Source organism: Melospiza georgiana, chromosome 1 (genome assembly GCF_028018845.1).
Source record: "Melospiza georgiana isolate bMelGeo1 chromosome 1, bMelGeo1.pri, whole genome shotgun sequence".
NCBI lineage: Eukaryota > Metazoa > Chordata > Aves > Passeriformes > Passerellidae > Melospiza > Melospiza georgiana.
Genome location: NC_080430.1, coordinates 27952056 through 27978019, shown reverse-complemented (window position 1 = coordinate 27978019; position 25964 = coordinate 27952056). Strand labels below are relative to the sequence as shown.

The following is a 25964-nucleotide window of genomic DNA, read 5'->3' as shown; positions in this document are numbered from 1 at the left end:
GAATATTCATAAAGCCCAAATTAAAATATTATATAAAGCCTTGATTAGGCTTGACAGGTTTCCTAAAGACATTCTTGTTGTTACTAGAGCTTAACATCAGCAGAAAATTTGTGAAAGGGCAGCCACCCCCCACCTCCTGCAGCCTTTAAGTAATGGTGGGTGAGACTCTGCACTGTGTTCTTTCAGTCTGAGTTGCATATGTAGGCTACTTTAGTTTCTGTGAAATGAATTTTATCCCAAAATTTCATATTTACAAACACACTGGTAAATGTACTACCCAGAATAATGATACAGTCTAAAAAGCATAGTGCAGGTAACCTCTGTGTGATTTTCTCATACTTCTGAGAATCATTCAAAACTTTAAAGTGGATTAGCAATACTTTGGGATTCATGTCTTTGGTTTTTTGGAAAAGTCACAAAGCCCCTTTACTCAGTTCAGAGACATTTATTTTCCTGTTTTCCTGTGATTAATTTAAAAGGACAACCGTGCCTCACCTTGAAGCTTGCAATGTTTTTGGGGCCACTTAAGTTAGAAGTGAATTACTTTAGGCTCTTGATAATTGGGAGGGAGATGGGTAGTTGTAAGGAAAATTGAAGAGAAACCTCTCCCTCTCTTTTTGTGATGTTCACATACAAATGCATAGCAACAACATTCCTCAGCAAGTGCTAGGGGTTGCCTACAGTGACTTGTGGGTACAGGGAAATGTTGGTAACTTAATTAAAGATTTCAAAGTGCACAACTGAAAAATAACAGCAATATTGGTTGATGTGGATGGCAGAAATAGTTTTCAAAAGAAAAAGAAAATGATATTTCTTGTTATAATTTTGGTCAAAGCAAGTTTTATTAATTCAGCTGGAAATACATGAAATGATAATATTTTATTCTTTAAAAACTAAAGAAAGAAATGAAATATCAATTGTCCTTCATCCTAAAGAAGATGAATTAATTAAGCTATTGAAATTGCTTGGATATTCATAGGTGTTTTGAAAATAATTAATTGGAAATTAGCTTGATACTCTTGTTCTTAATGACTGCTGAGTCTGGAAGTGTTAGGGTTGAGGTCTTTTTTCTTTATATTTTTATTTTTCTGTATATTCCATAATCTCAAAGGGAAATGTAACTGATTGAGAAGAATGGTATCAGTTGTTTTTTGGTTTTTTTTGTTCCTGTACATATTAGAGCATGCATTAAAAACCAAATATTCATCCTTAATTCTATCACATAGACATAGAAAAAGGGTTTTAGGTTTGTGTTTAAAGTTTTCCAGGTTAAAAGAAACACAAACAAGCAGTTTATTAGAGCATGGTGCTGATAATACCAAGGCTGTGGGCTTGGTCCCCAGATAGACCATTCAGGAGAGAGTTGGACTTGATGATCCTTGTGGGTCCCTTCCAACTAAGAATATCCTGGGATCCTGAGCATAGGAAAGAGAAACCATTTGAGTGAGAGGAGGGAATGGAGGGAGTACATGGCCGGGACTGCAGGGCCAGACGCATCTCTGGAGGCCAGACAGCATGGGACAGTTTCCTGCCGTTTAAATCAGGGAAGACTTAGAGGGCAGGGAAGAATGATGTATTTGTGTTTTGTTTTGTTTTGTGTTCTGCTTTCTCTTTAATACCTGCCCCCTGCCCCTAATTTTAGCTTTCCGTGCAAATGAAATTTGGTTTGGTCAAGTGTGGAAGCACTTTAGTTTTTTGAGGAAGCTCACTGAGGACAAAGTCTAAACAATCCTTGCCTCAAAGCTGTGGTTCCCTTTTAGAACCTGTCATAGTCATGTAAAGAAGTGTGGAGTAGAGTGAAAATTTAAGCTTTTTTTCACTTGCAGTCTTTTTCTCTAAGCGGGTTATTTTGTCTTTAAACTTAAAAATCAGCGTAATGTAGATAAGAGGGAGGGTCAGATATATCACTAAGAGCTCTGTGTTGATATGCACATGAACATAGAATTACTGAGCAGCAGTCTGCTCAAAGGGTTGCATCAATGTCGTTTGTTGGTACTCACCTATAATGATTTAATACTTCTACTATAACGATTATACTATAATACTACTCACTATAATGATTTAATACTACTACTACTACTTCACAGTATGAGCAAAATAAGGCAATGTTCTACATGAGTCTATCTGTGCATCTCATCATTGTTTTGTATTCAGTTCCAAAACCAACATATTTATAATCTAATGAAATAACTTGTTTTTTGTCCAGTTAGCAGTCACATAACAGAGTTTTTGTTCATATTTACGTTTCCAAAGGCAGTATTTACTGCATCAAGACTGAGATTCTTACAATTTTCAATAGTGTAAACCTGCCTTAGAATTGGATTGAAGATGTTTTGATGTTTTTTGTAAAAACAACTGTGTCTTTTAGGTACAATGTGATTTTTTGACTTGATGAATGGAGATGTGATAGAGTCCCAAGTGGGCAAATTTTTCATCTGGGGTACAGTAACAACCTGATCTTTAGAAAGAGGGATTTTTTAATTGAACACACAAACCATACACAAGGTGTAATGACATGGTAAGACAGAAATTAATAGTTTGCAAGATGAGCAATTTATTTCAATCACGAGTGTTTTTTGTATCTCTGCTCTAATTGAAGATTTTCTGCAGTCTTTATTTTTTTAAAAATGGCAGGTGTTCAAAATGGCATCTCTCAACTCAGTGTAAATACACCCAAATTAAATACAGTAAAAATTATGTAATTTGTGTTAAAGATAAAGTAGCGCTGTCTTGCTGAAGTGGAAACTGAAATGTGTTTATATTTAATGTGCATTAATTTTTCTGGATAGCTAGATAGTTCTTGGCAAGTATAATTCAAACTTAACTTGCAAAAAATTGCAGGGATTTTCCATGGGCTGAATCTGCCAGCTGCAATGGCTATTTTCAGCCGGCTAGTGCTCATTCTCAGGGTTTTAGAACTACAAGTGTACTGTTCAGCCACAGTGTTCACTTGGAAAAGAGACAATGAGGAGCACAGGCTGAATGTATAGCCTATCATCAGCCCATTCCCAAACTGGTACTGAAGTTAATGCTGCATAAACAGATTAAAATTGTGTGGAAGGCAATGAGAGTTTTGAAGCTCATGGGAATCAATAAGAAGATGTGGCCACATATTCCGTCAAGTCATTCAATAAGAAGATGTTGTAAATAATTTGTATCTGCCATAGTTCATTTCACTTATTCCTGTGCAGTACCAAAATTATGCTGTTAACCTGCTTTGAAAGTAGTAAAGGCTCAGCCTGGCTTCTTCAACAGCTTTGCTCACAGAAATAGTCTTGTACAGGGGTCATTTAGGTGAATGAGGATTGTGTGGCTTGGCCCCAGTTTCTTTATAGGACAGAGACTTCCTCAGTCAGAGGAAATGTCTTCTGTGTGATCAAGTGTCTGCAGATCGACAAGTTTTCTTTGATAAATAGTTGCAGGGTTTTTTTCTGAATTGCTTATTCTTTTGCTCTTATGTGGTAAGTCAATGTACAGTGTGTATGAGGGGAGATCTTAAAAAACCTTTAAAAATGCAGGATTTTTTAACCTCTGGCTTGTGAATTTCATGGTGAACTGGGTGAATATTTCAATTTTTTATAGCAGAAAAACTACATTATCTTTCAAGGATATAGCCTTTTATTTATTTTTGTTGACATTTCTTATAACAACATATTGCATGTCAAATAGTTACCCTTAGACCTTGGAGATTAAAGAAAATGGTAGGAACAAGTTAGGTGTAAATTACTCCTGGGGACATTCCAATTGGGCACAAGAGGAAACTCTTACAATGAGAGCAATCGGAAGTTGGAATATTCTCCCCAAGGAAGTGATAAATTCCTCAGCATTGGACACTGTTAAGTTACAGTTGGACAGGGTGCTGAGCCATCTTGTCTAGACTGTGCTTTTGCAGAGAAAGTTTGGACCAGATGATCCTTGAGATTCCTTCCAACCCTGTATTTTATGATTCTGTGATTCAATAGCTTCTGTTATTTGGAGAGTTACCAGCTGGTATGTCTCTGTCTTCAAGAGTTTATTCTATTCTATAATATCACAGATTGTGTGGAACGAACATTTTTTAACTAGATTTTATTTTTTATTTTAGTTGTAATAGAGGAAAGACTAGAAGTGGCCTACTTGAAATCACCACTGTTTTTCAAAATGTATTATGTAGTTGTTCTCATTTTGGCATGAAATATGGAAGGAAGAGAAGACAATATTAAGTGGCATCAAGGTAAAAGTGTAGTGCAATAGAAATGTGAAGAAAAAAATTAAACAGTCCAGGAAAAGTTATTCAAGTGGACAAGAGAGATGGAACTCATGCCTTCAAGGGAAGAGCTTTGGCTCCTACCTTGGCAGCAAAAACTAAGTTGTGAATGTGATTGCTTAGTTCATTGTTCTCTAATGTGATTAATTCATGTGTATGTTGGATATTCAGGATATTCAATATTAAATATTCAGTGTTTCTGGGATAAAAAGTGAAATGTATCTCTAATCATAACAAGATGAAGAGAATGAAGATGTAGAGTATGTAGATGTAGAGTAATCCCATGCTTGTATTCTCAAAGTTTGAGTTTCCCCAAGGATTAAATTCTTAGACATATAGGAAATGCTGAGAGCTTGCTTTTGCCATATAGCAGAGAAATAACTTGAGTGAACAATGTTGGCATCTTCTCTTGTTTTCCAGGTCCATGGGGGAGATGCATGGGCGATGAGTGCGGCCCAGGAGGCATCCAGACGCGAGCGGTGTGGTGTGCCCACGTGGAGGGCTGGACCACGCTGCCCACGAACTGCAAGCAGCCCGAGCGGCCGGACAACCAGCAGAGCTGTTTCCGTGTCTGTGACTGGCACAAGGAGCTGTACGACTGGCAGATCGGCGGCTGGAACCAGTGCCGGCCCGTCCTCTCCCGCAGCCACGAGAAGCCCCTGGAGTGCCTCAGAGGGGAGGAAGGCATCCAGACAAGGGACATCACCTGCATACAGAAGTCCAACGGGGTTCCAGCTGAGGATGTCATCTGCGAGTACTTTGAGCCGAAGCCGCGGCAGGAGCAGGCGTGCCTCATCCCGTGCCGGCAGGACTGCATCGTGGCCGAGTTCTCGCCCTGGTCCGAGTGCTCCAAGACCTGCGGCAGTGGGCTCCAGCACCGCACCCGGCACGTGGTGGCTCCGCCGCAGTTCGGAGGGTCAGCTTGCCCCAACCTGACGGAATTCCAGATGTGCCGGTCCAGCCCGTGCGCTGCTGAAGAAAGCCTGTACAGCCTGAACGTGGGACCATGGAGCGCGTGCACGGTGCCCCATTCCAGACAAATAAGGCAAGCGAGGAAACGAGGGAAGAACAAAGACAAGGAAAAGGACAGAGAAAAGGCGGTTCGAGATCCCGAGGCTCGCGAGTTAATTAAGAAGAAGAGGAATCGTAACAGACAGAATAGACAGGAGAACAAATACTGGGACATACAAATTGGGTACCAAACAAGACAGGTCACGTGTACTCACAAAAATGGGAAAACCGCTGCTCTGAGGTAATCACTATTTATGTTTGCATATTTTAATTTTTATCTGTTCTAAGTAAAACATGCATAAGTGGATTCTTTTCCATAAACCCAAATCTCAAAATGAAATTCATGCTATTTCCACTTCTACATCCATCATCAAGCTCAAGTATTTTCTGTGACGTGAAACATGCAAACTGTGCTGGTGTACATACTAAGCATCACATACATGTGCAGTGTTAAACTGAGCTAGTCCCTAGCCTCTCTTTTTTTATATAGGTTTCCCCCAAATGGTTGAAGATACATGTCAAATGTCTGCTTTGTTTCTGTGGGTTCAGGCAGGCGTCTGATCTCTAACAAGTCATGCGTTTTTCTAATAGGTGATGTAGAGGATGGGCACAAAGACTAACAGGAAACTGGACTGAGTCAGACTTACAGTAAAAGTATAAAACAAGAGAGAAGGATGCATGAGAAAGCAGCAGCTACTCATTCCAGTGTATTTTTTAATATAGATGAGCATAAAATATTGTTTGTCCCTCTTGATTCCTGTGGCAAAATTTCTGAAAGGGAGACTGTAAAACCTCTTTGTTTGTTCCATGTACTTCCTCTATTTCTTTCTCATCTGTGCCTTTATGCTGTCTGCCCTGATTTTCTTCTGATATTTATTTTTATATCTGGATTTATTACTTTACTTTTCAAGAGTTCTGTCAATCACTGATGTTTTGATAATTCTTTCCACAGTCTTCTGGATGCATTTTTAAAATTGTATTACCTTTGATTTGTTTTTTCTGGCATTATCTTGCTAGCTCAAGTATTTCTTTCCTATCCCCCAGCATGTTTTTATTCAACTCAAAAAATCTTCTTTCAGTCTAGTCTTCCTTTCTTTGATGTGATTCTATTTCCTGCCCCCTCGTTCAATGCCTGATTAATCAATTTTACTTCAACTGTGAAATGACTAGGATATCTTGCTGAATGAGGCTGACAGTCATTGCTGCTATGTTAGTGTTTAGGAACTTCTTTCAAGGTATTTTATTTTTGAGTTTTTGTTGTGTCATTTAAACGTTCTATCACAGAACATGTAATTCTTCCACCTTTTCAATTAGAAACCCAATAATATCTTTTTTTTCAAGTGTAGAAAACTTTTTTTGAGTATAATTTCTTTCAGGAGATGATCGAGCAGTGAAACAGGAAAACAATGAGTTCCCTGGTTTCAGGAAAGAACTGAAATGCTTGGGTTGTTTAGTTGAAGGAGGGACATATGGGTGGAAATGTGAATGAAATGCCTATGAGTATGTAACAAGCCATCAAAAGGAAGAATGGAACAATCTAGTCTCTATATTATGGATATATTGAAAAAAACAATAATGGGCAAATCACAGCAGTGCTGAATGAGGCTGGGCTTCTCAATACTGGGAATAGTGAGACCCTGGAGAAAATTGCTTGGGCCATGTGTGGCACCTCCATCTTCAAAGGTATATAAGGAAAGGCTAGAAAAATGCATGTGTCAGTGATGACACAGCTGGAGTAGCTCTTGATTAGGGAAGAGGGACTGACTGCATAGTCTTTTTGCAGTCTCTTCTAGGTCTGGTTTTCTTTAGTTCTTTAAGATTTTGATCCTCACTTCGATGAAGGTCTTCACAAGAAATCTTAAAATCAGCAGCTCAGGCAGTCCCAGGTGTTGGCTGCAGCACAATCTCATTGTTGGTACAGAAAAAAATGCCTTTACTCCTTCCTTTTCCAGCCTCACATCATGCAGCCCTCACTGTGCCTAGCCCAGGAACATCATTATCCTTTAAATACAAGGAATAATTTATTATACATCAGTTGCTATCAGATAGCAGCCAGGCACTTTTTTTGAAAGTCCCTAAGTTTTTGAAAGGTTAAGGAAATTGTTGAGTAAAAAAAAAAGGGAGGAATGACATAGTCATGCCAAAGCTCTGATAAATGGTAAAAGAAAGTAAAAGTATAGCTGGAAGTCAGTAGTATACTTTACTCATCATCTTTTCACTCACTCTTGAATTCCCTTAGATCACCAGCACTGTCTTAAGTTCAGATACCACAGTGTCTTGTGCAATTTCAGGCTGGTGCAGGGAAGTGAATGAAACCCTCTTGCCTAAGGCAGTGAAACAATTGATAATACAATGTAGGATCAATTCTTCAAAGAAGTGAAAATTAAACAAATGATGCAGTGGGTATTTTTATATCTAATGGAAAAAATATGTTTTAATTACACAAAGGATTTTTATTAGTCTTCACATCAATTTTAATATAGAATTTTTTTCCAGTTACATAGTATAAACAAGAAAATTTGGTGAAATGACTCATGTGAGAAATTCTGGTGCTGATAACATAGCTTTTAGAGACCAATGTATATCAGCTGCATATCCATTTGCATCATTTATGCTGCACCCTTCACTAAGTAATCAAATGCTTTGTTCTATGACTGCCATTCCAGAATCTGAAACAATAGAATTATTTTTCTGCCCAGGGTGTCAATGCAGCCAGCTCAAATGATTTTATAATCCCCATCACATAGTAACTGTGTTACTAAATAATATAGAGAAGTAAGGTGACTGGAAAACCTGCCGTTCTCATGTGAAATGCTCTTCAGCTTAAGTAGTCCATTTTCAGTGAGTTTTGACTTTAGCAATCAGAAACAATCAGCCCCCTGGCAGCATGACTGAAAGAAGAATAAAAACCCTCAGGCGAGTAATATTTTTTTGCAGAGATAGCAAAATTGATATATTATAAAAAGTGCTTTAAAAAAGAACAACTTTCACAAGGGTGCTACAGAGAAAAATGGTTCTGTAACGCTGTCAGCAAAACTTGAAAAAGGCAAAATTCTCTTGACATATCAGCACACCAGGCATGGTAAAGAGAAGTGAAACAAGAAAATCAAAGTTTAATTTATATACTTTATTGCTGAGTGAACAATAGATAGTCTCCCGTGAAGGATGAAATATTGGATTTTGTATTGGCCGTTCTGCAATAATGTATGTGTTACACAGCCTGTGTTTGCTTCATGTTCCTCTTAGTCTGAAATTCTGGTGGACTGAAAATATTTGAAAAATAGAAATGTTGAAGGAAAAAACAAATTCTGTAATTAAAATGACTTTTCTCTGGACAGCTAACAAAATCTGGGCAGCACTGCTGTTAGTGTAGAGGACAAAACTTGATTGTCTGAAATGTTTTCTCTTTGATGAAATTGGGGTTTACCAAAGAGAACTGTTAGACAACAAACTGGCTATGTAGAGAAACATAGAATGTATGAAGAAGTTGATTTTGACTTGCAAACCTGTTTGTCCTATTACAAGTTGTGATGATTATGCCTCATGTTAAGCCTATAATTTTCTGTTGTAATATGGACTCTGTTGCTGTTGTATCTCAAACATTTAGTCATAATTTTCTTTGTGAGCAGACTTTTGTGGGATAGTTTAGCAAAAAGTGTTTGACTGATTTGTACAAATTGTACAAGCCTAAGAAAAGCTTTTTTTTAAAACTGCTTTTAATTCATACAGCCTTTTTACTGAAATGCTTTCTTGGGACCCCACTAGATTGGGAAATTTTGAAGGACTTGATCATAGTCATTTATAACTGTAAGAATATGGAACAGAACTATAGTATCTTTTTGAACTGTATGTTTCTGTGCTTCAGCAAAGATTTTGAAATCCAGTGACAAAGCGCATCATGTTCCCCTGAAGCAGCTGCTCCATAAGTGTGGGGACAGGCTGTCACTGCTAAGAGTCACTTAACTCAAATGGCTGGAAAGGGGGCTGTAGTTAAAGCAGTTCTTCAAGGATATAGCTGCCTCTTAAAAAAAATTTCCAGAAATTTCTGCACTGTTTCCTTTATTTTTCTATGTCATTTGGATATAACTTCTTATCTTGCTTAGTCTGGGACCAAAAAAATTCTGAATGGGGGAAGAATGGAGGAGATCACATAGGAAACCATCCCCAGCAGCTCTGGTTCAGTCCCCATAAATGGTTAATACTCTCTTGGCAGCACCACTGTGGGGGAGACCTGTATGTGAAGATGAACATTATTGGTGACCTAAATGACCTGAAGTAAGAATTCAAGAAAAAACAGTAGAATTTTATAAATATTCAGAGCTTTTATTTCTTTGTTAGAATATGACCATATGCAATTACGCTAGTGGAACAAAATGAAGGGGCAGAAAAGAATCCAAAATTTTAGACATGCCAACCAATAATTTAGTAGATTGTCTTAGCCTTAATGCATTTGATCATATGATCATCTTTGATTTGTTTCATATCTGTTCATCTGAGAAAGTAATTTTTTTTTCAATTATTTTAATCTTCTTCACTGATTCTGTTCATTCATTAATGCATCTAGAAAACTATATCCACATCTTGTAACAAATTTAACTGTTTTGGAAGTTGTCCTAATAATCTCATTGCAGTGCTTTACTAAATTTCAAGTTTTGGAGAGTTTGAGCTTCTATTTATTCCAATACTATAGTTGAGACATGAGAGATGACAGTAGGACCAAAATGATTGGATTGTCTTGCTGATGTTGAGCATATGTAATACTTAATTTTTCATCTTACTTCACAAAGACGTGTATCTGTTTAAAGCAGAGTCACAATATTCACTAATGGCCACAGGTGCTAAGCTGAGTAGACAGAAATGAAGGAATTTGGAAATGGCCAATTAAGTATTTAGACTGATGAGTGAATAATACTCAAGATATTGTCAGGAAAATCAAGGAGAGAGAATCTCGTCCTCTAGAATGGCGTTTTAGCTTTGTTTTCTTTTCCAGGTCCTTAAACCTCTTAACCCAATTCTCCCATTCCAAATCACAAAATAAATGTCTGTGTTCACTTTATGGACTTTCACTCCTATAAATTATAAACTATGTGAAGGAGGAAAATAAAAAACCAAGCCAAACCATCACAAGCCTGTTGCTTTATTTATGCCATTGATTTGGAAAGCAGACATGTCACCCAGAGGAATATGCTGTCAGCAAACAGAGAAAAGATTCAGACACACAATACAGCAGCACAGTTTGTTGGGCCCGGTAGTGTATCCCTTGCTTAAAAAAACATCTTAAGAGATTCTCTGTACTTCCCTGAGCCCCTCCATGAGGCAACAGGCAGAAAGGGGGATGTGTGTGAAGGTGGCAGGGGTTAAGGTGCATAACTTCAAGGAGATGGGCTGCAGAAAGGTGAGGGGAATAGCAATGCAGGGAGGATGGGTTGTGGAGATGAAGGAGCATAAACAACCTTTTTTTGTTACTGAGGACCAGATGAGAGCATGTGTATATGCCCCTGCTTTTTATGTTACTGTTGTTTGTAGAGGAAGCCTCCAAGCTCACCATACTGTGAGGATTTAAAAGCCATAAGTGGTTCACTCACAGAGCACCTGTAAATATCACAGACTTGGATAATGAGCTATACACAGTCATCTTGATTCATTAATTTGGAATTATTTAGAGCACATTCTGTTAATAAATGGAGAACAGGGAAGAAGAAATGAATGTTGGATGAAAACCTTCTTGATAACTAAAAACTAAAGGGTTATTTTTCAGGTGCATTGGGATAATAAAAATGTAAACTCTTATTAGAGAAACAGGATGCAAACATTGCTTTCCTGTAGTTTTCCATTATGCCTTTAGAATTTCCATGAATTTGAAAGTAGAATCATCCTGTAGTTTTTTATGCGATTTTGGTGGAGACAGTAATTTCTGTGGATATGCATAATATTATTCAATGGGTGTTCCTTTCTATTGTAAGTACCTGCTCCATCATCTTACTGAGGCTGCTGTTTTGACAGTGTCTTGTCAGTATTGCTACACATTTGACATACCATGCCCAAATCTAGATTTAGGATGGAAACGTACACACCGTGCTGAATAATTGAAACGGCAATGAATGATTCCTTTTTCCACATCATATTTTAACCTATTTTCATACAGTGAACAGTTGTTCTGCCACCTAGATGTATGACATTCATATATTTCTCTGCAAATCATCAAGATTGGGTGCCTTTCTGGTATATAGTTTTTATTCAAATAGATGTAATTTTCTTCCTTAGCAAAATATAATAGGCTATAATGTAATGAGGGCTGTACTCTATGTTCTGATAATCTCTTGTGGCAATAAATCCTATGAATGAATAAATAATTTCCTTGAATGAATGCAGTGTTGAATTTTCAACTTCAATCTAGAGATTATGTTGCACAGTGGTAAATTGAATTAGGCACTGAGATTTTTAATGAAGATTCTCCTACTATACTTTTATGCAGCTTTTCTGCCTCGTTGTCAGTTAATATTAATTGACCTCAGTGTGATAGAATAAAAGTTAATCAAGGAGTATTTTTCTAAATTTTTGGTTTCCTATACTGGTATTATATCATAATCTGTAAAGAGTCCTATAGGGAACAAAATAGAATGTATTCCTTTTTTAGATTTATTTTGTGTTTTGGTTTTGTTTGTTTTTTTATTAAACTGCTAAGCATAGTCTGGGACTTAGAGTATGCCCTTGTTTTCTCAATCAGCTTAATAAAGTTATGGTAAGGGAGCCTGTGAATTGAGCATCCTCTTGGGACATATTGTCCCTCAAGGTGGAAATGCACAGTACTCACACACAGAAGCCACGACTTCCCAGAACATCAGGATTGGCTATTTCAGTGCCCAACTTTCAGCAGTCCCACTGGAAATAAAATGTGTGACTCACCTCCTGATTTTGATCACATTTTTCCAAGTGCTGGACAATGCAACGGAGCCAGTGTTACTGCCAAATCTAAGCATCAATATAGGGACCAAATCTAAACTAATGCCTAAAACACAACTAATAGTAGTAATATAAATGTCAGTAATATATTTCTTTATATCTTAACGTTAATACTGCATATGTTATTCATAAAGTTTGGCATTTAGTTTATTTTTTCTTTGCTGACAGCCCTGTGAATCTAGCTGCTATTTTGAGTCAAAGTAGATTCTGATTAATGCTATGTAACGAAAATTCCCACTGACAAAGGGAAATTCCTCCCTAAAGCTTTAATAAGTCATCCCTGTAGATGCTTGCCAAATAACCTGCTCTGCCAATTTCAAAATTATCTGTAGCATGAGATGTGCATGCATGTCGCTGTATCACTGGGCTGTGAAAGATCGCACTCTCACTGAGCACTTTTGCTTTCTTGTCTCCTCAGACACTCATGGTATCTGCAACAGCCCCACAGCAGCTGTTGTTGACACTTGTTTGGGTATAGTAGCACCCCTTGTTGCTTTGCCAGTGTTTTTTCTGGACACAGTAGCTGTATGTAACCTCTATCTTCTGTAGTGTAGAAAGCCTAAGTGGTTTTGTTTATTTCAAAATTGTTTGGCAGAATTAGTTAGACTTGTGAAAGGATCATGGGAAAATAGTCTTGTGAAAAACACTTAAGTGGACAGTATTGGAATTGTAAATGAATAGAAGTGGGCTCATTGTTTGTGTGATTATAATGGCCCATTATACTGGAAGGTACTAACAGTTTCTCAGAACAATGTGCAAGATGACCAACACTAAACAGTGCAGCTGTATGGAAAATAAAATGAGGACTATGTCATTTTCTACTAGGAAAAAGTACAGGCACTGTATTTTCAGTGATTTCTTTCAAGAAAAAAGTTGGTACCCACCATAAACTGAATCTCTCAAGCATGACTAGACTTCACAAATGACATTTTACGTCTTCAGAGTAGATCATGGAAGTTATCTAAGCTCTGCAATTAAATCACTCTGTTATTATTACTGCTATCTAGTACCTGCACATCAAATAGAATTCTTTAAAATTTGATTTTATTTATGAGAAAACATCCTTTTTTTACTTTAGGCAAAAGACTTTAGGCGAAGGTCTCAAAATCCAGCTATACTTGTGGTCCAAGTATAGCACAGAGTTAATTTGATTATTTTACTTCAGAGATTAAAGCCTCCAACAAGCTGTATGAACTCTGAGGCGAACACTGCACGGAAAATAAATAGCTTGTTGCAGCACATCAGGACATTGTGCTTGATTCTTTTACCCATAACTCCAAAATCCCTCTTACTCATTCAGAGTATGTCTTAAAGTTCCCAGGTGGTCAAATAAAGAGCAAGGAGAAGACACTCCACATGCAATATTAAGATCTGGATTTAATTCCAGATAACACAAAGGATTGATATTCAGCATGAATACTGCTGTGTTTCCTCAGGCTTCCTGCCCACGAGTGTGATCATTTAACGCTAAAATTGCAATGTAGAAAATTGCACACATGGGTCCTTATAATTCAAAGGTTGATTTGACCTCCTGACCTAACCAGATCATTTCTGTGAGGTAGTTCTGTTAAGGATGTGAGCATCTAGGCTGTGGGTCTGCCCATGGGTCGTCAGATTTCCCAGCACCTTAAGCCTGAGCTTTTCTAGGATGTGATGCTAATGAGTGGTGTGGTACAGACTTTACCCCTTCCTTCGCTGTAAGGTTACATTTATGAGAAGCAAATGTGGTCTTTGCAAACTGTTCCTAATATTCTCTAGTCTTGTAGCAATTTACTGAGATTTAAAAAAAATTCTGAGCAAACTGCTGATATTCTCTCCACTGGGAAAGGCAAAATGTGCTTGTACTCAGCTCCTACTTTAAATTTTTTTCTTTGTCTTAAGGATTCTTTGGGAGTTGGACCAATGTTCATGCAGGCCTGTAGGTTGTCTTGCAAGGATGCTGCTCAGCCTTGTGACTTGTTATAATGTGATTTACAGTCGCTGTATTCAAACACAAATTTGCTTACTGACTCTTTTCCAAAAGATTTCTCTAGTTTTACTTTGCCCTTCAGTCAAAAATGTCAGGCTTTGCAAGCCTGCTTCTGTTTATTTGTGTATGTGCACAGTTTTGGTTTTCAAGTGCTAAATGAACATGTACTTTTGGTGTTCTGCAAGTAATTGGTTATTGTTCCAAGTCTTTCTGCAGATGAGTTTGGTGAAATGGGCTTGTATGTCAGCAGTTCTCATCTTGTGGCTGGTGGTAAAGGTTGGAAACCATTTTTCTAATTGTATTCAATGAAGTAATGTTTCATGAGATCAGCAAGAATTCAAGAGAAAATCCTATGGTTCTTGATGCTGTAGCTGATTGTGGGAGATGCCTGATGGTGTACAGGACTTTGCAGCTAGGATATGGTTAAATTATTCTACTCTGAGGGAGCTCACTGTGGACTTTTTTTTTCTTTTAATCTTCTAGGTAGTTCTTGCTCTTCTTTTTTAGTATTTAGATGAAGCCTGTTACAGCATTTTGGATTTCCTTAGAATGTTGATTGTCCTTTGATCTGACACCTTCAGAAGCAGCTACCTTTTTCTGCTGAACTGCTGAACCTCCTCTTATGATATTTAGTATGTGTTTCTTCCAGGCAGATAGCCTAGTTTTTGATTGCATCTTCTTCAGTCCTCTAAAGTTTTTAATTCATTCATTCAGTCAGTCTTATTTGTTCAAAACATAATTGGATTCTGTCGGGGTTTTGCTTTGGAGAATGCAAGCAGAACTTGAAAAAGAATAATGAAGTTCCTTCCCAGTAGGTGGGAAAATAGAACACATTCTGACTCCACAGCTCTTCCTGATCTTGAAGGGCGTGTGGTATCTCATCACTGTGACACTATTTAGTATGAGAGAGTCAAGAGGAGGAAGAATGCCATTTTTCCCTAGGTTTTGTGTGTGGTGTCTGACCATGTAGATGTCTGTTGAGTGTCTCTTAATAATTCTGGCTGTGCTGAGCTCTCTGACACTCTCTGTGTCTGCTTTCCACATCAGTGGCAAGAGTAGGTCAGTCGTGCCAGGACTGGAGCAACTGGGCAGATTTGCAGGTACATCTACAAAGAAGTCTAGAGTGACAGGAGCCAAGACCCTGTGGACATACATGATCCACTACTACATCAAACAGTCAACTAGGATTAAAATATCACAGTTTTCGATTTAAAAAAATGAGAAATTTTATTTAAGTACTTTTCAGTCAAAGCCCTGTCTTTTGTTCCTCCTGAGTGCCAAGAGCATCAGTCTCCTGAACCGTAGCCAGGTTATTCATTTCAGAATAATGGAAATTTCTGTATGTAATCAAATGGAAAATCAGCTAAAGGAAAAACAAATATATCAGAATTCTGAGAGAATGAGTATAGTGAATGAAAGTAAGGAATAGTAACTGTGAAAATTTCATTAATGAAAATCAAAGCTGAACGTGGATAATGGGAAAACCAAAGTTGAATGTTGATAATGGTGAAGGAATTGAGGCAGAATAATGCAGACAAAAGTTATTGAAGAGACTATTTAGTTTGCATTAACCTTGCCAGTTGGGCTCCATTACTTTACATCTTTACATTATAGTCAAAACCAATAAATAGCAGTTCTTGTTACATATCAGTACTGAGCGAATTAATTGAATTTATTGTAAAGGACATGTTCTTCACTGTTCAATTTTAGATTTAAATTACAAACTTCACAGTGTTTTTCCATTACATTTGAGCATAAAAAGCAGTGTATCAGGAAAAGCACAAAATCGAACTTCAAAATGGTGTCTCCTCAATACCTTGTGTTTGTGACTCCTGTTTCCATTAACTTATAGACTGTTGAGATATAGTAATGTGTAGATATTTTAGGAGTGTCTTCAGCATGAACATTGAACAGTCCTCAAGGATGTAACTGTGTTCAAATAAAACAAGATCAAGTGTAAGGGGACTCTTGGACCTAACAATGAGACAGTCAAGGAAAGATCTTATAGAGGTGTTGAAGCTCAAAAATGCCACAGAGAAAGCAAATACAGTTATGCAAGGCCTGAAGTCAGAAAATGAAATTCACTGAGCACTTTTAATGCAAAAATAACTATCTACAATTATGAGTTCTGTAATGCATTGTTTCTAAGATGATGTACCTACCAAAATCTTGCCAAGGTTTAGGACACTTTTGTCTTAGTTCATGGAGGTGAGCACTATAAACTCTTCAGTGCAAAGATTCAGCTTGTGTTCCAAAAGTCTGTGAGCCATAGTTTGCTAGAAAACCAGAGCGTATCTTGGGATAGTGTGACTGACTACCTGCTGTCTTTCCATTTTTGCCCTCCATTTGCTACTGCCAAGGCAGCTTTCCGACTTCATGGATTATTAGTTAGTCAATAGTTAGAACCTCCCAGCCATTCTGATGCTGCTTTTCATCTTCTCTCATTAATTCTTCTTTCAAATTACTAGTCCAGTCCAATATGGACAAACACCAGCAAAAGCAGAAAATCTCTTAGTTGTGCAGGTTATGAATGGAGTATGCTCATGCAGCAGAGTCCTACTGCCTAGTTTAAAGCCTATTTATTTTTTCTGTTCATCTTGCATGAAGTTAGAGATCAGTTGTGCTGTCATGCATTACCATGCATTTGGCTTCATGAATGCAGTATGCACAGCTTTATTTATTGCAAAAAATCTATCAGAAAAACCCATTTCTTGTCTAGTTGAATTTGTAGAGGAGAAAATTCCAATGGTCTCTTCTATGACTTCTACACAACCTAAAAGACAGCTTTTGAGATTGAGATTATAAACACTCATACAGGTCAATAGCATATAAAATCAAGTTTTCCTGATTTTTTAAAGGTATAAAAGTATTTTTCATTTTCTAATAGATCTTTAGAATACCTCAGAAGTATTTTTTTTCTCCTGACTTAATCTAATTTTTTCACATCATTTAAAGCTTATTTTTGACTGAAAAGAGTTCTTTCAACTGCACAACTTGCTCATTTGTACACAGGTACCGTGGTGTAATTTGCTCCAGGCTTATGTGTCAACCTTTGTTCTCCCCATGTCTTTAGCCTTAATTATCCCATAAATTACTTCAAAATCCCTGGGTGTAACCTTCCTATTTTTAATTCTTAAGTGATATTTAGTTTTTATTTATTGCTGTAGAAGCACAAGCGAGGCTGTGGAACGTGAGTATACACAAATTCTTGACACATGTCTGCAGAAGAGGTTGAGCAGTAATTGTGTTCTGTAGGTTGTCCTTTGAACCTTTTTCTTTACTTCTTTTGTCTAATCTATGTCTTTGAGGTCAGGAATAGGTTTATTGTTGACTTAATAGCAACAGGGACCATTCATCCCCTGTGATGTATTGTTTTGTTTGGGACTGCTTTCTCTTTCCATTGTGTCATTAAAGTGCTTTTGTTCTTTAAGCTTCATTTCCCCACAATATCTAACTGTTTTGTGAAATGGTACTTTCTCAAACCACAGCCTTAGTTCAATTTATACAATTCCTTCTTCCTTGCCAAAAATCTTGGGGCATTGTCCTTTGAATATATTCACTGGATTGAGAGCAAGATACTGCAGACTTTATATGTTACCCCTATGCTGCTGCTTCTTGTATCCCATCAGCTCTGTTGACTTTTAACAGCATTTTTATGTAATTCATGCTTTTCTTTGAGCTTTCCAAGCAATTTTCTGGACATAGCTATGTGGGTTGATAGTGAGGACTTATTTGTGTCCTCCCTGTGCTTCTTGAATGGTTAAATTTGCATATGTTGTCTACTTACACATTAATCAAGGACATGAAGATGTTTGGTGCAAAACTTCTAGTGAGTTGGGCAGTATCAAGAAATGAATGTTAATTGTTTGTTTTTATTTTCTGTTGTGTTACTTGCCCATTTGCCTTTTATTCTGTGAAAAGATTCACACCAAGTCTCCATGGCTAAACAAGACACATAAATCCATCAAAAAGTGCAGAGAGCTTTACTTCCAAGTAAGCTTTGCTTTCAGTTATTTGTGGAGATCAAATCTGTAGAATTAGGTACCAGCCACTGAAGAAACCATTTTGTTTAGCAAACACATTGCTATGGTTTGATTTAGAATCAGTCTTCTTCTGGTAAAATAAAGTTTAAGTATGTGATTTTTCCCTTCCTTACTTGGTTAGAGTACAACACATATTCTTCTGCTGCCTGGAATATGAAGGAAAACTCTTGATAGTGGCCATTTCCAGTTAGCTCTCACAGTTTCTCTAACTTGCTCAAAGAAAACCAAATGTTAAAAGAATAAACAGCAGCTAATTTGCTTGGGCAACTCTCCTTTTTCTAATTGTTGTTATCTCTGCTCTCTCACAAAATAATGTGACAGTATGTGTAAGAGAAAAGAGGTTGTGTAGTGGTGACTTAGGTTATCAGTTTCTTGTTGGTGTTAGTAGTAGTGCAAGTGGTTAATGGTTTTAGTAAACAAATAAGGAAATAAATATAGCTCACCTTACCTCTTGATTGTCTCCCTAGTAATATTTATGTTCCAGTTACAAGAGCTTAAGAACATCCTTGTTTTATATTTAATTTTAAATTATTTTATTTTATTTTACAAGTAAGTATTTGAAGTGAGGCACACTTTATTGTTTTATTTTTGTTAAGGATCATAAATAAACAATGAAGTTAGTAGCATGGTACAATTCTATTTAGGTCTTCTTCATCCCCACATGGAAATAATTAGTAACAAACATTAGCCTTTCTCATGTAACACTTCTCCCCAATAAGTTTTGAAACAGATGCAAAGCCCAGGGACTGTTGCTCGTCATTAGCTACCGTCTTCCCTCCTCACCAAAGCTACTTTGTGATGGCAATTTTGTGCCTATTCCCTGGCAATGTGCATCTATAATCAACCTCAGCCCCAGTCACAGTGAGTGTTGAAGAGGTTGGTTTACTCTGCCCTCAGAGGTGTCACATTGGATGGGAACTTGGAAGGGGAGGATACTTCATCTGTTGTACAAAAAATTTTGCAAATACTGCCCACGTTAGAAACCATAAGGAATGTGTCTTTTCTCCAGTCATTAAGATGTTTTGTCAAAGGTACAGAAACTGATTTATTGATTTTGAAAGTACTGTAGTCCTATGCCAGATGGGGCTACATGTAGGTGAAAAAAAACATTATTAAAAAACAATTTTTTTAAAAAACTCTGAGTGCCTTTCTCCACAAACAGGATATAGCTTTTGTCCTAAAGCAGAATAAAAGATGACTATCATGTGTTAGGGCTCCCCATCACCACTACCTTTGACATAATAAGAACATTAGAAATCTCCTTCTGAGTAATCCCCTATGGTCTGTCAAGCCCAGCAGTGTCTCCAGCTTATTGTCTCCAGTAGTAGAGGGAGATGCAATTTAAAGTCCAAAAATATGACACCTGACTGTCTTTTGAAGTCCATTCATTTTGTATTTCTCCAATATCCAAAGTAAATGTATTAGGGATGATGGCTCACAGATTGGTCAACCTCTGTTTGGACATGCTGACACTGTCTCCATAACCAGGATCTTCTGCTAGCAAGATGTAGAATTGGTCTGTTTCTTATGCATATTATGCTTTCATTTATGGTGTTTTTAAATCTCTCAGTTTCATCAAGTATTCCTAGTTCTATTACAAAATTTTGTAAATAGAGGTTCAAAATCATGTTGAATATATGGGTAGGACCCAATTTTGTATAGCAGTGAAATACTTGTAAATATCAATTTCTCTGTATTATTTTGTGTTATTTTAAAGGGAAAAATCAAGCCTTTATAGTATAGTTTATAGGCCTGGTATTGAACAGAGTGCTACTTGCAGTACCAGTAAATATTTTTCCTGTCTAACTGCTTCAGAAGGCAGATTTTTATTCCAACCCAGACATGATAAAAAAAAGAAATCTCTGTTGTAATTGTAATTAAGGAGATAAAGTTATGTTTTATTTAATGGTAGTTTACCCTCTCTATTTCTCATTTTTCTACTGTGAATCAAACTTTAAAATAGAAATGCTAGTTTTTACCTAGAATATAAGTTTTAAAATTAAGAGTGATTTAGAGGGAGAAAATCTTGCTGACAGCCTATGTGATAAGTGAATGGGGCAATCAGATAGAAAATGGAAATTAAATTATGGCCTTCGTAAGGAACAGGAAAGCATTATGGGTAGCAGGGAACACTTCACTTTCGGTTAGAGATCATTCCCTGTTTGAACGATGAGGCATAATTATGGCAATAGTTGATTAATGATTAACAAAGTAAGTTAGTAGTGGCCAAGGATTCAATATGTTTGCCATTGTGTTTTTAAACCATTTGTCATCTGGAAATTAGGACAACGTGACACTCAGTATTTTTTTCTCAGCAAAAACTCCTTTAGTCATCTCGGTTTTGAATTGTCCCTTACTTGGTACTTAGTTCCAAAAGGAAAAAAGAGTATGCCTAAAAATAAAAGATAAGAAGTGAAAAATGTATGTATTTCCTCTGTTATATTTCCATACATGTAGGAGGACTTAGATTTTAGTTTTATTCACAGATATGGCAATATTTTGATCACAGATATGGCAATACTGGTAATTTTTTATTATATCTTATTTTTCTGGTTTAAGTAGCTTTAATCAAAAGCCCTTTGGCTGACTATTTGGGATCAAATAAACGTGGAGTAAAACTTAACAGCTTTAAAAATATTTACTGACTTTCATGTAACCATTGACAGTGCTTTTGCTGTAGGAGTTCATGACTGTGAACGCTCTCTCATTGCAGCTTCTGCAATCAGGAAAAGCTGCCCATCACATTTCAGTCCTGTGTGATGACGAAGGAGTGCCAGGTGTCAGAGTGGTCGGAATGGACCCCCTGCTCCAAAACCTGCTTTGACATGACAACTCCTAAAGGGAACCGCACAAGGTCACGGACCATTAAGCAGCTCCCCGTTGGCAGTGAGAGTGAATGCCCACAACTAGAAGAAGCAGAGCAGTGTGTTTCTCAAGGAGACGGCGTAGCACCCTGCATTACGTAAGTTGGCTCGTTTCAGTTCTCCACTAACTAAAATGAGCAATTTCAATTAAGCCTACAAAGCTGGTAATGGAATATCAACCAAACCATTATTAAAGAAATAATGGGTAGGACTTTACCCTTTTTCTTTATCCCTGTTTATTCAGTGTTCTTGAAAGTCCAAAATCTGCAAATAGTTCCCATTGTAGTGTAACCAGGTCCTCCTCAAAATACCGGAATAATAATAAATATATTTTCTTTTCATTCATTTCAGTTTTTAAAAGACAATGTTTGCACATATGCAGATTCAGGCAGGATAAAAATAAAGGAATAGTATTGATTTGTCAGGATCTTTTCCCTACATAACATTTATGCCAGAATCATTGTTTTCTGAATTTCTTGTCTGTTTGCAGACCAAGTGTTGAACACAGGAAAGGGGTGATAAACATCTGGTTAGCTAACAGACTATTTTAGTGAGAGTTGTATTCAGCACAAGGAAGACCCTAGATGGGAAGTGGGAGAGGCTAACAGTGACAGCAAATAAACCTTAGGAGAAATGACAGCGAGCACTTTATGATTCAAGAGATTGCTCTAATCCTTATCTAATCAAAATTAATATTAAAGTCCCAACTGAGTTTTTTCTTTATCAAACTAAGAATAGGGTCTGGAGAAATGTCACTTGATATTAAGCATCTTTGACTCTGATATATATTTTTCATTTAAGAGTTGAAATATCATTTTTCTTTATTTCCAGCTGCATTAGGAAGCATTTTGCTATATTTAGCCTTAAAGTACTTGTTAGGTAAGGAATTCTGTGGCATTTCTTGCAGTTCATAATCCCAATTGGGGTTTTAACTGTGAGTCAAAGATCTTTGCTGTGTATTCACTGATTAGGAAGATTCCAGATTCTCATAATTCATCAGTACCCAGCAGGGATGCTTGTACTGCAGAATGATCTTCCTTTTAACTGTGAAAAAGAGAACTGACTGAAAAGTTGTCCTGAAGTCATAATAAAAAGTATAATCATAGTTTCACCTTGATATCCAGAAGAAACTTTTTGTTTCAAAGATAACAATAGGCTTTTGGGTTGTTAGGGTGGAGGGAGGGGGAGTTGTGAGGTTTTTCCCTCATTTCTTGGCTCTTATGTTTCTCAGCATTCACATCTCCTTCATATTTTGGATTTTGTTTATATAAATCGTCAAGCTCTAAACAAATGCTGAGAGTCACAGTCTTGAAAGTTATCTGAACATGGACTATATATCTCTGTATATCAAGTTTTTCTTCCCTCAAATAAACTATTTATATGTGGTATGTTTCAGGAATTGAACAGAAAAGATCCTCCTAAAGGGTAATGATTTAAAAAGCTAAATAATGCAAAAAAAGTTTCCGTATGCATGAAATGGGAGATTTAATGCACCTTTGTGTGCAAGAAATGGCGGCGCTCAGGCCTTTTATGAAATTAATGAGGTACTGAGGCGTTTCAGCTTGTGTAACTGAATCCTGTGTGAGATGGCTGGGTGATTCCTGGAGACCCAACTAACCGCGTGTGGCGCAGGTACGGCTGGCGCAGCACCGAGTGGACCGAGTGCCGCGTGGATCCTCTCCTCAGCCAGCAGGACAAGAGGCGCGGGAACCAGACGGCGCTGTGCGGAGGCGGCGTTCAGACCAGGGAGGTGTACTGTGTGCAGGCCAATGAGAACCTCCTCTCCTACCTAAACACCCTCAAGGAGAAAGAAGGTAAACTAGATTCAATTGCAATTAAGTTAGTGTGAAGTCAGAGCGTGTCAGCATTCCAGAGCTCTTTCACAACTTTCATTGTCTTCTGCCACGAGTGCCTCCTTATCTTGTGAGTTACTGCTATTTTTTAAATTCAGATTAAAACGCTTAATTGCTGTAGCAAAGATTTCATTCTCTATGCTGCAAATATAGATTCCAAATATAAATTCCTACAAATTACTATTTCTTAGTGTCTACTGAAAAATACTGTGCAGGACAACTTTCCATAAGAAAGAACATGAAAAGGAGGGTCAGAAGTCCTAGACTTGGTATTTTCATCTACTGTCAATTTCTTGTGTGTCCTTCATCTGGGTGATGAACCTGTGCTGTTTGACGTGCAGATGGAATATGTAAATTCTGGCATGTAAGCTCAATATAGAAAAATGCAAAAATATTATTAGATTTAATTTGCAAGGAACTGATTTTCTTTTTTCCTTGATTTGGTCAAGTTTTTAAGTAGCTTTCAGTACTTGAAGCCAATATAATTTCATGGATTTATTTACCTAACTGAAAGAGAAAAGAGATTTTTCCTGGTTACTGTTAAAGCCTGCACAGCTTCTTAAGGAAAGAGAGAATAGCTTAGAACAAAAATCTTTAATTCATTTGGTAGTATACATATTTTAGAACAACACTTGAATATTTTATATTACATCTACGTCTGTATAGTAATGCAGAACTGTAGATTCAGAAATCAGTGAATTAAGCTAAATGCATTTAACTTTTTGATTAAATTTTATCCTCCACCTATTTCTTGCAAACACACAGCCATATACTTCAGGAAAAACAACATCAATATGCAAATCCTGTGTAATATCACATTTTGTCCAGGGCTGGCCAAACAGCAGAGTAGCAAGGTTCCTGCTGTGGTTTAAAGGTACTCTCAAACTTGCCGTGGAGGTAGAGTTTGTGGGGAATGTTAATGCCAACATCCATTTCAGCGTGACTGCTCAGATCAGTAGGGTGTGACTCGTGAGCTCTGCAGCCCCACATCTGTATTTATAAAAGAAGAAGCTTTCAAGCCTCTTTGTCTTATGCAAATCAGCTCTGCCCAAGGGCTTTTAGTAAATCGCCTCTGCTGAACAAAGTTTAGATGCCTCTGCCGCAGTGTGAGCTACAAAAACCTCCCAGCTAAGGAGGGGTAACAATAAGACCAGTGGCAGCTTACTGTTCAGAATGATGATTAGGATTTTGGTAGGCTGTGAAGTCTCGCCAGATTAGGCGTGTGTGAAATTTACCCTTATCAGACTGTGACAGGAATACATGGAGCCCATCAGGAGGTAATCTCTGCAGGCTCCTGAAAGCTGATTAAAATGTAACTAGTCTTTGGATGCATAAACATGAGAACAGTTTTTCAAGAGCTCAGACTGGGGGTGAAGTGGATCTTAGTTTAAAAAGGAGCTTTGGGCTGTTTCCACGATAGGGGACAGATTTTCAGAAGAGGTGCTGCTCTGCTCATCCTCCCTCTCTCTCCCGTCATAGAATAGAAAATTATGAGTAATTTGGGAAAAAGCCAGGGCACACACCCACCAGATTATGGTGTGGGGAAACGCCTTCATCTCAGTGTAGGTTACTGCTGGTTGTAGCAAATGCTGTCTTGGTAAGGCTGATTTAAAGACCTCCCTTCTCAAATTCTCATGGTGGCGTTTCCCTGTTATTTCAGAAAGTCAGTCACAGAGCAAGTCGAAGGCTAGTGCTGCACCTCTGCTATCAATCACTTTTGAAATAACAGGTAGGTAAATTAAAGCCTCCAACCTGATTTCTTGGTTAGAACATGCAAAGGAGGCGATGCTCTTTTGGGGGACCTTGTTTGCTATATGTCTACGCTTAACATGTTTATGTGGCTCTGAAAGAGTTAAAGGGATTTGAGCATTCTCAGGAAATTTCAGATCAGTTTGAAAGTGACAGGCCAAAATTCAAGTTAAGGAAGCTCATAAGCCAGTTGGGATGCTGGACCAGTTGCCTGCTCCACTCCTGAACCATTTTAGCTAGTGACTGCTTTTCCTCTCACTTCTGAGCATCGGCAATTCTATTTCAGCTTCCATCATAGCTGCTGTTTCCAGTCCCTTCTGTAGATTTAAAACATCAAGTTAGACCTCTGGTAAGAATTTGAACTTCTAATACTGAGCTGAAGCAGAATTCCTCGCAGTACTCAGGTCAGTAGGAAGAAGAAGGAGCATTTGTTGTAGCAGTTAAGCCGTGACAATGAAGTTCCTGAAGGCCACAGTCATACTGCCATTTTCTTGCCACTGTCTTGAATTGTTTCATCTCTGTTCATCCACTTAACTGGTTTAGTCATGAAGTTTCTCTTACTATATGAGGTGGACTGTTTCATCTTATTCTGAGTACCTTTAAAACCCTTGATGTAGAATAAAGAGGAGGAAAGTTCCTTTATGGGCATAAATTTATTCTACATCTGCAAATACACATTTGTTGCCTTATTAAACACAGGGGAACTGCTTACATGCATGGAATTGTGCCATTTCTCAGAGCATAAGGTTCTGAATTATCTAATGTTTTTGGGTGAGAGAATTCAGATTTATAGAAAATGAGAAGAAAATGTTATTTACTTGTTGGTCATAATGTGTTTTAGGCTTGGTTTTTTCTTGGGATTTTTGAGTGAGAGTACTTGCAGAAGTTTCTTTGTGTTATTTGCCATGAAACCAGTGTGGCAAATGAACAGAAAGAGAAATGCGAAATTGTGTCTGCTTATACTGATGCAGTCACATACAAATTCAGTCTCTTTGCCAGCCTGGTCATTACTGGGCTGTAGTCTCTTGAGGGTCTTTAGAGAAAGATGGAGAGTTTTATGTCTTGATAAGTGTAGCAAATGCATAAAAGCAGAACTGTTCTTTTTCTTTTCAGTTGTTTTTAAAATGCAGTAATTCAAGGAGGTGTTTTCCAATGATATAAAATATATTCAGCTAAAATTTCCTAATATAGATTATTTCAGGAATGGATAATTAAATCTTACTTTATTTTTTAGGTTACTAGCCTCAAACCTGAAATTCCTTGAAA

The 25964-nt window shown here is 37.4% G+C and overlaps 1 protein-coding gene across 1 annotated transcript in view; it reads left to right on the top strand.

The window, feature by feature from the left end:
- THSD7A (thrombospondin type 1 domain containing 7A) overlaps positions 1-25964 on the top strand; it is a 266483-nt gene that overhangs the window by 145219 nt on the left and 95300 nt on the right. The window contains exons 4-6 of the mRNA XM_058019397.1: positions 4667-5498; positions 20946-21194; positions 22729-22910. Coding sequence (XP_057875380.1) covers positions 4667-5498; positions 20946-21194; positions 22729-22910 — 1263 coding nt within the window. The remainder of the gene's footprint in view (positions 1-4666; positions 5499-20945; positions 21195-22728; positions 22911-25964) is intronic.